This window comes from Psammomys obesus, unplaced genomic scaffold (genome assembly GCF_907164565.1).
Source record: "Psammomys obesus unplaced genomic scaffold, mPsaObe1.curated_primary_1811, whole genome shotgun sequence".
Taxonomy (NCBI): Eukaryota; Metazoa; Chordata; class Mammalia; order Rodentia; family Muridae; genus Psammomys; species Psammomys obesus.
The window spans coordinates 14289996-14307535 of NW_026596101.1; the positions used below are offsets into that span (position 1 = coordinate 14289996).

A 17540-nucleotide genomic window follows, 5' to 3' on the forward strand; every position below is an offset into this window, starting at 1 on the left:
ACTAGGCTCCATATATCTTAAAGTTATAGTTTAACATTCTAATCTCACATTCTCCTGTGACAAAAGCAGCTGAAATCCACATATTTAACACAATTCCTAATGAAAAACAATTTTTGTTAATATCAGTCCTTGGGCCTAGAGCACTTGTTGCTCCCGAAGAGGACCCAAGTTTGGGTCTCAGCACCCAGATGAAGGCTCACAACCATTCTCAACCTCGGCTCCAGGGGGTATGACACCTGCTTCTGACCTCTGAAGGTACCTGGCACACACATGGTGCAAAACAATCATAACACATGAATCTAAAACAATGAACAGTTCTGGCACTGTACGTTTTTACCTCTCTGGTTGTATGCGTACATGTAGCTTAGGAATACGTCCTTCATAACACTAGCTTTCTTTAAAAAAAAAAAAAAAAAAGGAACCTAGCCTAATATCTAGAAGGAACAATGTTTTAATGTTCTGCAGTAAAAAGTTTGGTTTGCTAATGAGAAAAATCCACTCCAAGGGGCTAGGAATTAATGAGAATCAATTTTTTTTTTCTTTAACCCATTAATTTTATAATGTCCTGGCGTGTTAATCAATACCAGGTCTCTTAAACGAAGTATTTCTCTTTTAAAGGTATTCTGGAGTGTGTACAATAACATCCCTCCCGTGACCAGCCTGCCTTTGAGATGCAGTTATCACTTAATGAGAGGAGAGAGACGACCGCTTTGGTAAGTGTGTATGGTTCCTCTGGAGGTCAAGGTGGGAGGGAAACAGCCACGAACCTCAGGAGGACTCTTTTCACCTGTGGCATGCCTCTTAGCAGAATGCATGCCCTGCTCATCAAGGCCCAGGGTCTCAGGGGAGCCTGCCATAGCTCCCTTAATCGCTTGATGTAGTGGTGAAGGCATTGGACAGCTGGTTTGCCCAGGCTAGAGCCTCTTACACCAATAAATCCTTGTATCTTTTAACCTTTCACAGTTACTTACTCACAAGTAAAATGAAATTCTTTCTTGGCTCATTTCTCAGTCAATGGTAGAAACCTAAATTGAACAGAAACAAAGTAGCATTTTGTTGGAACCTGCAACTGAGTAGTCTACAGGTAGGGCTGATGTCCCATACATCTGGGTTTCCAGGTTTCATCTGGACTCTGACACTCTACTTTGTGTTTCCTTTGCTTATGCAATGTTGGCTGAGTGTTCAGTCAGATTTTTCTGTCTGTGGGAAGATAGGATCTCACATTCTAGTCTTTTTCAACACTGGCATTGAACCTATGGACTAGGACCACGTGCTAAATAAGTACCCTACCTTGGAGTTACATCCACATCCTTGCCCCCAACCCCGTTTTTGTTGTTGTTGTTGTTTTTTTTTTTTTTTTTTTTTTTTTTGAGACAAGGTCTGACAAAGTTACCCAAGCTGGCCTTGAACTCACTTTGTAATCGTGATAAGTGTTGAACTTGCCATTCCTCTGCTTCAGCCTCCCAAACAGCTGGGGTGACAGACCTGTACAGCCAATCCTGCAGTGATTTACAATTCAAATTCATCAGTGTCCACATTCTCCAAGCACAATAAAAGCTAGGGTTTGCCACCACTGGCTCACTGTGGATCAGCTCTCCATCCCTGGCCAATCATGAAGATGAGACAGAAACAGTAGCCTTATAAACAAACCTAGGATACAGGCTTGTATTTAAAAAATCAAAATATGGAATCTACCCTACCAGAATGCCTCTCACAGGGAAATTGGGATGCTTTTCCTGGACAGGAAGTGGCTTATTAAACCCTGGTCCATCACAGGAACACTTGTTAAATCTGTGGCTCCTAGATTACATGTGAATGAAATGAGACAGTGTCATGAATATGCTTTGTAATGTATAGATCTTCACACCCTCAAAGCAGTTGCATCAATTGTCCATCCCAAGAGTCAGTGAGCCCCTTAGTACCACCTCCTTGAAAATGAGGACCTTGTATCCCTGCGCCACTCCACATCCTCATCGGAGCTAATTCCATGTTGCTCCCTCTCTCTCGTTTCCATTCCCTTCCTTTTTCATTCTTTTGCCTTTATTACTAATCATAGGGTTAGGGGATGTCCACTGAAAAATATCTGTGCACTTTTGTTTTTTCATATCAGCTGTTGTTAAACGGAATGGAAATAAATTTTCCTTCATCATGGGGTGCAACTTTAAATGTTGTTCTTTGATGTAGGGAGGAAGAGAGTAATGCAAAGGGTGGCGTGTGGAAGATGAAAGTTCCCAAGGACTGCACGGTATGTCTCTGCTGATCATTTCCCAGGACTGCCTGGGCTTGGGGTTGGACATACTGTGCTTCTCACAGAGCCTGCCCAGAAGTCTCCTGGCAGCCCTAGGTGGAGAAATTTGTTCTCTGACATTGTTGATGATCACCTAATGCTGTCACCTTGAAAATGGTGGGTGTGGTGGGGTCCAGCTTTATCCCTAGCACTGAGAAGGCAGAGGCAGCTCCATCTTTGAGTTCAAGGTCAGCCTGGTCCGAAAAGTGAGTTCTTCAAAGTGAGTTTCAGGACAGCCAAAGCTAGACAGAGAAACCTTATATCAAAAGTTAGGGGGGGGGGGGGAGACAGAGACAGAGAATAAGGAAATGTGTAAGTGTGACTCTGCAGAAATCATGCAGTGGTATCCCAGGTCTAGAGCCTATAAACTTTAGAGCAAAGCCAGATCCATGATAACTGTTTCCTCATCAGGTGTGCCTAACACATGCAGACTGATCTTCCACAGAAGGGCAGGGTCCTTCCCACCAAAGGCTCAGCTCTCCTGGCTAAAGATGGAAGCACCTCCAGAAGGACCATGACATGGAAAATAGGGACACTTAGGGGCTCCCCATTCATTGGGATGCATGGATCAGATCTGGCCAAGCCTCAGTAGTCTAGTTTCCCTAGGAGTAGTCTTACTACTGAAACATGAGCGTAAGCCTTAAAGATTAACATACATTAAGTCCTGGGAAAACACAGAACTGCTTTGAAAGTAGACAAAATGATCTGGGCATGGGAGCACATCCCTTTGATCCCAGAAGGTGTAAATGCAGGTAGAAGAAGTTGTGAGTTCAAATCCTAATATGTTATTCAGTGAGACCCTGTGTAAAATAACAAAACAGGGGCTGGGGAGATGGCTCATTTGATAAACTACTTGCGATGGACCACAATGACTTGGTCCCCATCCCCAGGACCTATGTGAAAAAGCCGAACGTGGCTGTGAATACCTGTTACCGAGTGCTGGGGAGAAAGAAATGGGAGGAAATTTGGGACTTGCCAGCCAGCTGGTCTAGGCAAACAGTGAACGCTAGTTCAATAAAAGATCCTCACTCTCAAGAACTAAGATGGAGAAATGACTGAGACAGACCCCAGAGATCAACATCCAGCTACCACATACCCCTACACACACACACACACACACACACACACATACACATACGTGTACCCCCAATTAATACATAATTAGTAAAAATCATTAGAAATAAAATGGACAGAAGGGCAAAAATTTTTTTTTGGATTCCTTTCATGCAGTTATGCTCAAAGAATTAAAATGCTTCTGGGAGGCCACGCACGTGAACAGGAGTCATCTCCCCGTGAGCACGCATTTGAAGTGTGAACAACCAGGTTGCCTGGTCAGAGCTGTGCATCTGCTTGTTATACTGCAAACATGAAAAAACTCTCGAGGAGCTAAATGGGAGCCAGGCAAGCTGAACCCTCTGTCCGCTAAGAGAGCGCAAGCAGAAAATAAGAAAAAGCAAGATGCCCTTAGTTTTTCTTAGATGTTACCCCCTTCTATGAGTGTTGTGTCACTTATTTGCTGGCTTATTTGGGGGGGACACCCTGGGACCTTGCATATTTCTGTGCCTAGTTTACTCACGCTAGACTTTCAACTCTAGTAGAAGCCCTCTTGATGCCCTCACCCACAGAAAATTGCTCAAGGCTGGGTTGTCCTGGCCTACCTTGCAGCTCTTTAGGCTGAATTCAGGCACAGATACACTTTCTTGTCTAGACAGGTGCCTGGGCTCTGATGTCCCAGTCCCTCCTTTGGAAGTCTGGGAGCCTGTGTCCCAAACAGAAGCATCATGCTCTCCTCTCCCACCTCAGCTTCATTCCCTGTGGAGCTCAAGATCAAAGCTGGACAGACAGGCGAAGGGAAGGTCTAGGAAAGAAGGCATAAGCCTTTCTAGGAGTACAGATTCACCTTCAGCTCCCTAGCTAACCAGCATCGCCTTGGCTGAAAGATAAGCAGCTGCTGCAAGCTCATCAGAATGTAAGGATAAGCACTGTGAGTTAATGTGTACGGAGTGCCTGGCATATGGATGAATGCCGCCGCTTATGGCACAGCCGTAAATCTTGAGCCCTCTCTTTCCAGTCATTGTGCAGAGGAGTTATTAACAAGCGCTATACCTGCTACCTGCGACAGCCCTGGGGTCAGTTCTGTCGTTTTCCCCTCCCATATGGAAGCTGGAGTAGCTCAAGGCCTGCCCGGGTCACAAAGAGTAAAGTGAACCACCTCTCAGATCCAGATTGGGCTCTGGGTGGCCTCAAAACCTAGGAACCATGGCAAGAGCGAGCCTAAACCTTTCCTAGGGAAAAAACTGGGAGAGCCATTGAGCCAGTATCCTGCGAGTGGATTCTGTTTACCTGACGGCGTTATTACACGTTCCACGGGAGGAGCCCTGGTGCTTCTCACTGGCGGGAGGCAGAGCGACATGAATGCAGGCTAATCATCACTTCAAGGGGAATTATGTGTGTTCAGTCCTACATGAAGTTATCACTCAGCACAAACAACCTGTCGGCAGCAAAGGGAATTTTGCAAGTCTCTGGCATTCAGTAAATAACAGTGTTTCTTAACATTCTTGACTTGAGTAAAGTCTTACAGGGTAACATTGTAAGTACTGTATCAACAGGGAGAGGAAAAAAACAAAGAGAAGGAGTTGAGCAATGGCCTCTCAGGTGTCATGGGTTGGTACACTTGGAGAGTTAAAAGGCATCAATCAGAAACTGGAGTTGAAGGTGTGCCCCCCCCCCCCCCCCCGCTCCTGGAGCTCATGGGAGCTTCACTAGCAGTTAAGGCCCTGGGTCACTCGTATGTGTGCGGGCCCAGTCAGCCATCGGCAAGCTGCCCTGTAGATGTGTGACAGCACATGTTCACTTCTGTGGTTTGGATGTACCTACACGTTCCAACCGTGGGTGGGGCTCTTGCACCTCTCTAGCACCCGATGATAATTGCCTAAACATCGCCTTGTTTTTTTATTTTTATTCTCTCCTACGTCAGTCCACAGTTTGGAAAGAACTGTTGTTAGCGACCATTGGGGAGCAATTCACAGACTGTGCGGCAGCAGGTAGGAAGCCCAGAGCTCAGTTGTCCCTACCCTGCTATGCTTGCTTCCTGTCTGTTACTCACACACCTTTGTTTTTACGTGTAGTCTTTTCCCCTGCCTGCAAGGTGTTGGTTTTTGTAGCTGTGGTATAATTTAGACGTGTTCCTGTGGTTTGGGGTTTGGTGTGAGAGTTGCATCTATAAGCACGTGTGTGTGTGTATATGTGGGTACAGCCAGCCCTTCCTACCTTTAGATCCTGCAGCCATGGTTTCACAGATCAGAAACAGTAGGAAGCATGAACAGCATCTGAACCAAACATTTTTCCTCGTTATTCAGGAAGCGATGCCAACAACTTGCTCAGCATTTGCATTAAATATTATAAGTGAAAAAAGAGATGATTCAAATTAAGTTTGGCCTGGCAGTATAGCTCTGGGGTGCAGCACCCACCTGGCGTGCAAAAAGAAACTGCTCCAAAATAAATACCTAAATAAATATTATGTGCAAAGGACCTTTAATATAAAGGACTTAAACATCCGTGGTTTGGAGGGCATCTAAAGCTTATTCTTCATAAATAGCAAGGGCTGGCTATGTAGTGCATCTATAAAAACATACATAAATATGTGTGTACATATATGCATATATGTTGCCTACGTTATTTCCTCTATGACAGTTATAGCCATTCGTCTAATATAAATAGGCAGAAAGAAAAGGAAAGTCTTCATCAGTGGGCTAGCAAGGTTCATAGTAGGTTTCCTGTAGCTGCCTCATGGGCGGAAAGGGGACAGTGGGGTCTGTGGGTGGCTAGGAAGAGTCCCTTCCTTCTCTCTCAGTTTATCCCCTTCCTCTTGCTCTTCTGGCTCTGCAGAGAGAGGCAGACATGGGGAGACAAAGACGTCTCCCTGGCCTCTCAGCTAAGGTAGAAACAGGAGCTTCAGGCTTTAGGAGTTGCCTTTGGAGAAGGCTTTGGCATGCTGAGCGGCTCTCTGAGAGCCTGGCGGGAACCACAGGGCTGACTCGAAGCCATGAGCTCTGCCACAGTCACATCTTCTCCCCTCCGTGAACCCTTTTTGTTTACCTTGAGTTTATCGAAGAACCATCCAGGGAGGGGTTCACTGCTTGTGTCACTCCTTCCCTGAAAAATACATTTACAGTGAAGTTTTGTGGGGATTTTTGTTCGTTTGTTTTTGTTTCTTCTATGCTGATTTTGGTTCAGGGTTTTATCTGCTTTCATTTCCTATTTTGGTATTGGTGTGTGTGTGTGTGTGTGAACTGGTGTAGATTAGTTAGACTTAGGCTGTCTCTGAGAGCTCTTGTCATCTTGGTAGTCTCATGACCAACCTCATCTTTTCCTCACTGGGTGGTGGGGGGGGTGCTCAGCCATTTGGCCTATCTGTACCGCCTCCCACACCACCTCTACTCGCCTCAGACAAAGCATATATTAAGATGAAATGGTCTTACAGGTGCAGATTTCTCCTGTTCCAGTGGAGAAGAGCTATCATCTTTATTTGGCCCAAAGTGTACCCTGTGTGTAGCCATAAACACAGAAAGTCCCAGAATAGTCATAAGTAATAGTAAATCCACAGTAGTGAGCAAAGAAGGCCAGTTCTTCTGTGGCCGGCTAGACAGGAGGACGCTCTTTCCTAGTAATCTTCAGCACTTCCATTAACCATCCCTGTCACTTGAGGCAACCAGCTAGTCTTTCTCAGCCTCACTTACAGAGCGTCTTAAACAGTGGCTCCTCCTGGCCCCACCGTCTTCTGCTGCCAGGGCTCTGCCACAGCGCAGGTGTTACAGATGTGAACATTGTGAAGTTCACCATGGACCTGCCTTCTCCTAAGAGCTGTGGGCTTTTGACAGTGCTGTTTGCCAAAGGGCCGCATTCGGCTAAAAGCTGTGCCAAACTGAAATAGTGACCATTTGCACTATTTGGCATCTGTTGGTGACCTCGCCCATTACCAATAGTGTATGAAAGGATAATCCCAGAGGACTGGGGAACACTCACATCTCCTCCCAAAACTGAGTCAATGGTGTCCTGGCCATTCTTGAGAGTAGAACACTAGATCACCTCTTTCTTTATTTAATAAGTTTATTTTTACATGAAATTTATCATCTCATCTCATCTTGGTGAGATGAGAGATTCCAAGGTTGGCCAAGAGAAGATTCAGTCTTGCTTTGTTTTTAACGTGGGCTTGAATATGATGCATGTGCAGAAAAGTCCCCACATTACAGCTGCGGAGCCTGGCGGCAAGTCACAAAGTAATCACGTCCTTTTCACAAGAGAGGCAATGGCCTCTCAGGTGTCATGGGTTGGTACACTTGGAGAGTTAAAAGGCATCAATCAGAAACTGGAGTTGAAGGTGTGCCCCCCACCCCCACCCCCACTGTTCCTGGAGCTCATGGGAGCTTCACTAGCAGTTAAGGCCCTGGGTCACTCGTATCTATGCGGGCCCAGTCAGTCATTGTTCACTTCTGTGATTTGGATGTATCTACACGTTCCAACCGTGGGTGGGGCGCTTGCACCTCTTTAGCACCCGATGATAATGCATCCTGAGAAGCAGGACATTAATGCCCCTTTGCCTTGCAAACTTCCCTCGTGGTTTTCTTCTTCACGGGAGGTAGTCAATCCAACTTTTAACAGCATGGTCTGATTTTTGCCTGGTTTTGAACACCCATGTTCAGGTTCACAAGGTGTCAGGCTGCGTACCATAGCCTTGATCAAAGTCACTCATGAAGAAAAACAGGCAGTGGGGAGGGAAGGGTGAAATGGAGGAGAAAGGAAATTGTTTCACAGAAAATGGCTTCTTTGAATAGACTGGGTAAATCATATTAAATGCCAACATGTTCAAATGTTCAGGAGGCAGGTAGAAAAACTGATGGCATGGATATGTCAACCTACAGTCGATGGCAAATTAGGGAACATGTATCAGCTAACTAAAAAAAAATTATTTAACTGAGGTAGTGCCTCTCTCTTGTGTGCTACTTATGTACGTAGGTACAAAGAGCTGTCTCTGCTTCGTGTCTCTGCCACGAGCACACAAAGCTTGGAGTCGAAAGCCTCCACTTCTATCATTTTGCTGCCAGTTAGTGTGAACAGAGTGGCTTCACAGGAGCATAGTGGTACAGTAGGTTCATCGACCAGCTGCCACACTCAAGTGCCCCCATGCCGACCCCATGTTGGAAAAAGCCTACCTTGTCAGTGTAGGTTGCTGCCTGATGACCATCACTGGGCACTGATGGTGGAGTGTCACTCAGAAGACATTTCCTCTTAGTTTACCCATAATGCTAACCGGTGGCCATGAGCTCTCTAAGCCCTGGTTCAACATAGTCAGAGGGGTGATTGCCAGAAGAAAGCACCCGGAGCCAGAGGCCAGGAAAAGAGCAAGCAAAGCAGGCAGAGCAGGGGAGCCGCTGGACACAGGAGGTTCCGAGAAGATAGTCCTAACAGCCCCACAACCTCCAGAGACTTAGCAGGGCGTCACAGGTCTTACTGCTCTTAGCAGAGAGGGATAGGCCGCAAGCAAAAAGTTCATCTGAGTTCACTTGGCTCACAGAGGGCAGAGAATTATGCAACCTATTTTAGAAAAAGTCTCATCAAAACGGAGTCAGAAAGTGACAGAAAGCTTTGGGTAGCATGTTAAAAAGGGGGAAAATTACTTATCTGGAAGATTCATTTGGCTTGAACACTCTGTTTATTGAGTCCCTGGCTAAATGGGATGCGGCTCATGCAGCATCTGTGCTGAGTTCATGTTCCCCAGCCATCCCCCGAGGAAGCAGTCACTCAGGGCAAGTCCCTGTCTTATCCGTAAAGCACAGCTAAAGCAACAGGCACTTAGATGTGATGAGACCAGCTTGTGGTTGTCTAATCACCTCTCGCCTTTTTGTCCTCCTCCTCTCAGATGACGAAGTCATAGGAGTCAGCGTGAGCGTTCGGGACCGAGAGGATGTCATTCAGGTCTGGAATGTCGACGCCTCGTTAGTGGGCGAAGCTACCGTGATAGAGAAGATCCATGAACTCCTGCCCCACATATCTTTTAAAGCAGTGTTTTATAAACGTAAGTGCTTCATTTCCAATCTCTGTTTTCAAGACTCTTCTACCAGAGATAGAAGAAGCACATGGCAAATGAGGTGAAGGCAGAACCACTCAAAACTCTATTAATGCAGAAAAACAATTCAACACAATGCTCTTTGGTTTTCTTTCTTTCTTTTTTTTTTTTTTTAAATCAAGTTTAGTTTCAGAAATTAAAATGAGATTTTTATCCTTGCCTAAGTGCATGAATTGGAAATATACATCATATTCGTTATTTCAAGTAGTTAAACCTGAACTTAAATTCGTCAGAGAAAATTATATTCTGTGGGAAGTAATAGTAACAGCAAACAAGAAAAGTCATTCAGTGAGCTGGCGGGCCTCAGATGGCCACTCATCCCTTCTGACTCAGGAATTTATCATGTCTACCATCTCTGTTTATGGGGGCGCTCAGGTATGATTGACACTTCTGTTGAAATGCTACCACTTCCTCATCATGGTGACTGTGGCAGAGTCACCAGGAATGCAGCGGTGTGAGCATTGTGTGGACCCATTGTTTCCATTGTGATTTGTGTTCATTGCTCTTGTGTGCTCTTTACAGTCATCTTTTTCATAATGAAAGCATCTAGGCACATTTGAAACTAGTGTTTGGTAGATCAAATGCTGGGTTACGCTTTCACTAGTGAGTCAGGGAATGATTGGCAGCCCCCACACACATATCTGTGATAGATTTTCTATGTCCCAAACTGTTCTGGGGGTCACTACCCATTTTTATTTACTGTTGTATTTCATTGACTCTAAGGTGCTCTTGAACATAATATACCCTATTATTTTAGTACTTAAAGAAAAAAAAAATTTCAGTTAAACCAGGGTACACTGTTAATTCTAGAGGTTTTGAGATTTGCAGGGGACAGAGCAGGGGCATCTTAGACTCTCTGAAATAGACTTCATCATTGTCTCATTAGTCCTGGTCCTTGTCAAAGGCTAAACAATTCAAACTTTGTGATTGCCCTAGTGTTGTAGCACAGATGGAAACTCAGGCCTCCCTGGGAGGACTCCTGCAGCAACAATCAAAGGATCCACACAGGGAGAAGAGCCCTGTACTCCCTGCGCTTAGGAGGCGTGGATCCTCTAACTCAAGTCATGATAGAAAGTTGAAAACAGAAGAGACAGAAAATGCACCCTGAAGAACTGCTCTCGGCTGTGCAGTGTGGAGACAGAGCAGGCACACGGACACCATTCCTGTTTCCTAGAGACATGCCAACTAGTTCACCCCAGATACCAAAAGGTCTCCAAAGTATTTTCTGGTTTCCAGTCCATAAGAATAACTAGTGGAAACTGCAAAAGGAAACGTGAGTTAGCAACAAGTTCAAGTGGGCCCACACTTGAGTCTGCCCAACTCTTGACTCAACAGAGGAAGAAGCAGTTGGGAGTCACTGGATGTTCACTGTGCTTCAATGGTCTGACCCTAAGTGGTCACAATTGACCCTGCTTTCACTCTGTCACCTGAGTGTCCAGAAGGTTGGTCTCAGATGATCTTCAAGGTTCCTTCTACTTTTCAGTTCTGTGAACAAATTAACAGGTAACAAACTGGCCAGCAGCTCAAAGTGAAGTCAGTATCCTCTTACATAAGTAGGTCCTATCTTTAGGGCCAAGGCATAGTCACATAAGAATGACCAAATGTAGGCGGTCCACTGCTTAGCTGTTGGTGTGGCTGGCAGGAGGCCTGGGGTGGGGGATGGGGGACACCAAGCAAGGAGAAAGGAAGTTTTGCCCAGGCCAGTTGAGTCAAAGCTGAACAGACACCCTGAAGGTAGCTAACATTGTCAGGTGTGTGAGTCAGAGGGAACTAGCTGCAGGTCTAAGCAGAAAACGGCTTTTTTAACGACACCCATTAACATTTAAAAGCTCGGACTGTGTGAATAAAAAAATAAAAATTGGAATTTCCTGTATTATTTGACTCGAAGCAGGCTGTCCTTTACTTAGCGTGGTTGCCAGCACATGCTGTAGAAGGGGTCTGGAAAAGTGAGGCCTGGACAGAAACTGGTTCACAGGTTAAGGTCAGTCCCGGGTGAGCTAAGCTGGAAGTGGCTGGCCAGTTCATGCCACCTTTGTGTTATTAATGGGGTCCTGGCACTCTGGAGTTTGTAGAAGCCAGCTGGCTAGATGCCAGGAAAATCCAAGTATACCTGATCCTGGCCTGCAGCACACAGACGAGGAACTGGGCACTGGCGCTTAATTTGATTTCTTCTCCGTCCAGATTGATGATTTGAGTGAGAAAGTCACCATTCATGCACACCCTCCCTAGTTCCCTTAAGTTCCTTGGAGAGCCCAAAGACAAAGGCCCTTATCTGTTGTGAGCGTTGTGTAGGGCAGGGATGGGAAAGCCCAGAACGGAAGCTGAGCCAGCCTCTCAGTTCCCTGTGGGTGCTGAGAACCATTCCATGTGGGTGCAGCAGAGAGGAGTCTCTCCATTTTCATCTGATTGGGAAAAAGCAAAACTGGTTTGTGAAACATGATCATTATAACTATTACATTTCAGTACCCGTCAGTACCCGGTTGCCTAAAGAAGCACTCGTTCGTGTCCCTATTTTCTGTGGCTTCTTCAGCAGTCAGGGCTGCATGGATTACTTCTAAAGTGTCTGCTGGCTCTTGGATCTGAGAACACGCCTCTCATTGCTTCCCTGGTTGCCCCAGGGAGGAAAAAAGGCCTTCGATGCCCAGATGCCCACATTACAGCAGTGTACCTGCTGTTGAGTTGTGACCACGGACACTTCAGTGTTTCCACTGTGGCTGTCCTGACCTCATACAACTAGAGATAAGAAAAGTCTTGGTGGGTCTGGAGAGATGGCTCAGAGGTTAAGAGCACTGGCTCTTCTTCCAAAGGTCCTGAGTTCAATTCCCAGCAACCACATGATGGCTCACAACCATCTATAATGAGGTCTGGCATGCAGGCCCACATGCAGGCAGAATTAGGTATAAATAATAATAAATATTAAAAAAAAGAAAAGTCTTGGCATCATATCCGCCTCAGGGTTTATAATTTGCAGATCAGCATTGCTATCATTCTGTGGCTTCTTAAATTGGCCCTGAAGAATAGTATATTTCACTGAAGGCCAGTCTATATTTTATCCAGTGTCTGCCTTAAAACATCTTTCTTAAAGATAGGATTAGGGTAAGGGACCTAGCTCTATAAGGGGACCTGAGTTCAATCCCCAGATCCCATATTTACAATGGGAAATGCAGGGCCTGGGGAGATGGCTGAGCCGTTAGGATTATATACTTCTGTTGCAAATGACCTGAGTTCCATTCCCAGCACCCAAGACAGTCTGAAACTCCAGGTCCAGCAGTTCTGACTCCCAATTCTGGACTCCATAAGCATCTGCACTCATGTAGATCCTTCCCCCCACAAGTTCATATAGTTAAGAATAAATCTCTAAAGTGGCGAGGGCTGGAGAGATCGCTCCGTAACAGCGCTTGCTCTATAAGCATGAGTACCTGAGTTCATATCTGAGCATCCATGGGAAGAGCTAGGCATTGCCATACCCACTGTAACCCTGGCACTGTGTAGACAGAGAAAGGAGGCTCACCAGTCAGTACTCTCTGGTCCTAATCCAGCCTCAAATTGAGTAAGAAAGCCTGTCTCAAAGGAGTATGCCAGGGGACAAAGCCCTTCCATAGCGCCCTTCTACAACCTTCCACAACCTCTGGACACGTGGCACAGGTATGTGCACCAGTGTAATCAGGCACACATACAGCATGTTTACATACTACATCTATATATACAAAGATATACTACATACACACCCCCACACATACCACATACACACACACACACACATTACAATACATATATACAACACGTACATAGATATGCAATACACATCTACACACGCACACACCACTTAACACACATATCCATATGCAGACACACATCCAGAAGGCTGAGTGTGGTGGTATCTCTGGGGCTTGCTGGCCAGGCCAGCCTTTAGCAAGTTCCAGGCCGGTGAGAGACCCGACCCTGTCTCAAAGTGTAAGATGGATGATAGCATCTGAGGAAGAACAGCCGAGATTATTCCTTGCCTTCCCTGTTCTCTCAGTCTTCCTCCCTCCCTACCCCCATAGCCTTCACGGGCAAATGTACCGGTGCATGCAGAAACATACTCAAATAAAGACAAGGAATTAGATACTTAGAAAGCTGGAGTTGTGGGAGACGTGCAGGTAAACTTAGGCAGACGTTAGGTCCAATTCCAGTCACCCTGGTCTTTTCCCGTGGTTTATCCAGATGAATTACTGCTCAGAGTGGCTACCCGAGATGATCTCTGAGGATCTGCTCATCCAGCTATCTTTCCCCTCGGTAGTCTAAATTAAAATCAGGAATGGGAGGAGCTACGGAGTAGCTACTGAGTAGCGTAGTGGCTACTCAGCTGGAGGAGCCAGCAGAAGCCCTTGGTCAGAATAGCTCTGGCTGTATCAAAACTTGCCTCATAGTGACAGGTAGCTACACCTCACTCAAACTTGGCCCTTTGTCTTACAGCTAATATTGGGTGTCTCAGGGGCCCCTCATTTCTTCTCTCCCAGTTTAAGAAGTTTAAGTCTTTGGAGAGCATAATTTTAATTGTCAGCTTCCTAATAAGTAATTCTACAAGACAAACTTTGAAAATCTCTGAGGTGCAGGGTGAGGGTTGGGGAATATGGTAGATCCATCGACTCTATGAAACTTCATTGCCCACAAAAGGTGATGAGAGGCAGGGGGCATAATATAATCCCCACCCCATCTTGTGTGGTTCTGTTTTCTTTTGTGTTATTTTATTCTTGAAGATGGGCTTGTGAATGGCTCTGTCTTGGTTCATAGGTTCCTCCCCTTCCCATGCATTTTTTGTTGGGCTCATTTTCCTAGTAGCGTTTGCCTAGAGCCCCAACATACTCTCCTCATCAGCTTGTGTGGATGAGTCATCCCCCCCCCTTCCAGGCATGACAAGAAGAAACAGGCAGCATCCTATAGCTTGTTTATTCCTTGTTTTAATTTTCGTTATTACATTTCTCAGTAAATGCACGCCTTAGCTAATAGTTACTGGCAAAAAAAAAAAAAAAAAAGAAAAGAAAAAAAAAAGGTATTTGAGTTCTTGCCAACATCGGGGGAAGCTGAATGAGAGGCCTAGAGGAGGGTTGGCCCATCCTTTGCTTAAAGTTTTCTTTCCTTCTTTTCTTTTTTGTTTTTTTCTGTCCTTTAGCCCATGAAGAGCATCATGCTTTTGAAGGTGGACGTGGAAAACACTAATTGCACTCTGTAAAGAATTCTTTGTCCTTTGCTGATTGGTTTTGGAAACGGTCTTAACAGGAGGGAGAGTGAAGAGGAGACTTGCCGAAGCCCGATGCTGGTCCTTTTAGAGTGGGTTTCTGTCCTTGCAGACCGGGCGATTAGGACTCAAAAGTGGCAGGTGGGGATGGGGGAGAGCTTGTGGGTTTCTGCCATCATATCACTTGCTTTAAAAGAAAAAAAGAAAAGAGAGAAAGAAAAAGAAAACTAATTTTTTTTTGAAGCTTTCTAAATTCTCTGTTCTTTGCACTCTTCCCCCTCCCCACAAGATTTTGTATTCAGGGTAATTATTGTTTTCTGCACACCCTTTCACTGAGGCATAAGAATTGGGTTTCCCCTTCAGTAGCTCTACTGTACCTTGTTAAAGAACATCTACATAATCGCCACAGGACTGCCTGTGAAGCCACAGGGCACTGGGAGGAAGCCTAGCCTAGCAAAACCCCCTTTCTGATAAATTGTTGTGACACTTTCCTGCACACTGTGAGCCGGGCATTGTTTCCTTTGTGTGTGTGTCCGTAGAAAGCACACTCACTGACAGCACACAAATCTTAAAACCCCTTTAAAAAGCAGTGTAAGGAAAAGAAATTGTTGGTTTGCCTAACATGAAAACTTTAATCACAATTGAGTGTCAGGCCCAAAATCAAACTGTGTAAGAATTTCTGACCAGAATCCCAATCTGGCCTTTTCAACAAAAGCCCCATGATTTGTCCTGAGAGGAAACCTTATATTTCTGATGCATAGAGGAGGCAATGTTTATTACTTGTATGGCATGGAGCTTCTTCCATGTTTACCCACTTTGGATTCTCCAAATTAATTCTCACATCTTTTGTTAAGTGAGCCCTGTCTCCTGCCTTGCATCCTCTCTGAAGATGGATGGTCTTCCAGCCTAGGCATCTTTTCCCTTCGTTCGCATTGCACACTGTTGCCAGAAGCACGCAGGCACTCATACCATTGAACTTGAGTGCGTCTCAGTCCTGCTTACCTGTGTTATTAGATACTGGAGTATACCACCAAAATAACATGGTTTCGTTGGAAGAAAACCTTCCAGAGCGTCACATCTACTCCCAAGTGCTCCAATTCCCCTCTCAACTTTGCCCCACATCCTGGTAATTTTCATTGAGTAGGGTCCTCCCTCGTGTGGACTTGGCTTTAGAGTCACAGGACCCAGGCAGCCTCTGTACTTCTCAGAAGGGTGGGTTTTTAATTCCCCTTGCACTGTGGGAAGGAGAGATGGGGCTGCTCCAAGCTTTCCACATGCATTTGTAAACAAAATTCCCCATTCAGAGATTTTAAATGGCTCCCAGGAGCACCTGTTTATAAAAGTCGTGGCCTCCACTTGCATTGCTAAACACTCAACCAAAATAATTAGCTGTCAGAGTTTGAGAGGTACTTCTTTTCTGAACTTTAAGTCCCTCAACAGTTTCACTCCTCAGGGTATTGGATCCTTATCGAAAGATCCCAGGACATGTTTGTCTAAATAACCTGCATCTCTCTGAACAGTTTCTAAACTTGTTTTAAAATTATAACTCAAGGATTTAAAACTTATTCTGGACATGAAATTCCTTTTTATAATATAAGTATTTTTCTGGTAGATTAGCAAAAAGGATATAATTGACTTTATTATTATAATTGTCATATATATAATATTTCCATAAGTGAATAAATTTTGAGGAATTTTTATTTTTGAACTTTATTTAAAGCATTTGTGATGACATGTTCAAATTTTGCGTGTATGTAGTTTTTGAAGTAAAAATAAAATAAAATAAATAGGAATGTTAGGCTCATGTTAATGCTTTCGAGTTTCTATTGTTTATGAACATGAAACATGACAAGCACACAAAGTAGATTTTTTTTTTTTTTTTTTTTGGCTCAGTGAACTTCTGCAGCTGTTTCTCTTTGGAAAACAATAACCATGAGAAGGATTTAACCTGCCCAGTGTTCAGAGCCTGTCATCTGAATAACTTTGAGTGGATTTTGTCAACTTCTCTTAGGAAATGGTTTTAATGGAATATTCAGTCATAATTGACTCTTATGAGAACTGAGCTGACTTAAGCAGTTTAAAGCCTTCCATTGCCTCCTTAAAGAAGCTGATGCTGTGGAGAGAGGGAGGGGGAGGCAACATCTGGGGCATGTGACTTGGTGTCGGAGCAGTTCAGCCATCTTGGCCACTGCTGGGGCGAGTGTAGATTCCGGTAGACTCTTGGTGTGGCAGTCAAGTTCTGCAGGTGCAGCCCTGTCTACTCTGCAGAGCACCACACAGAAGCCAGGGACTTGCTTCCTTCTCCCGTCAGGCTTCAGTCTATGAGGCAGAGCCAGGAAGTCTGGCTGAACCCCGTATGTGTTCTCTTCCATCCTGCCATCCCCTTGATTGTCACATCGCGCAGGCTTTTGCCTACGTGGGAGAGATGTACCCACCAAATCAGGACGAGTGTAGCCAGGAAAACCTTGTCCCTGAAGCATTTCTGTGACTTTTATAAGCCCTTTCTGGATGTTTTTAAGATTTCCTCTTTCTCCCTAGCTCTCTCCTCTTTGTGAATTAACCCAGCAGACCTGCCATGCTGTGATTTAATTCATGAGTCCCTTGACAGAGAACAAACAGGAGAAGGAAAACAAGACCCCGAGAAACCGTAAGGTTAAGTTCACTAGACCTTTCCTGGCCCCTCCTTTGCTTTAGCATGTCTACACTGTAAATACAGCCATAAAACTTTGCCCTCAGAAGGAGCTTTCACATGGACTTGTGTTTAGTAGACACAGTATACAGTGAGGCAGCGGAGCTTTGACTGAACTTGTCCCTGATTGAAGGATGGATCTAGCCGTCAGGAAAGCTGGGCACAGTTTCCTATGTAAGGAAGACAATCGTGTCTGTCAGTCTAGCCTCCCCACCGG

At 45.1% G+C, this 17540-nt stretch overlaps 1 protein-coding gene across 1 annotated transcript in view; it reads left to right on the forward strand.

Moving 5' to 3' along the window:
* The window catches only part of Eif4e3 (eukaryotic translation initiation factor 4E family member 3), a 40928-nt gene extending 24630 nt beyond the window's left edge, over window positions 1–16298 (forward strand). The window contains exons 3-7 of the mRNA XM_055628599.1: window positions 619–713; window positions 2185–2245; window positions 5265–5331; window positions 9207–9362; window positions 14569–16298. Coding sequence (XP_055484574.1) covers window positions 619–713; window positions 2185–2245; window positions 5265–5331; window positions 9207–9362; window positions 14569–14615 — 426 coding nt within the window. The 3' untranslated portion in view covers window positions 14616–16298. The remainder of the gene's footprint in view (window positions 1–618; window positions 714–2184; window positions 2246–5264; window positions 5332–9206; window positions 9363–14568) is intronic.
* Window positions 16299–17540: the final 1242 nt, after the last annotated feature.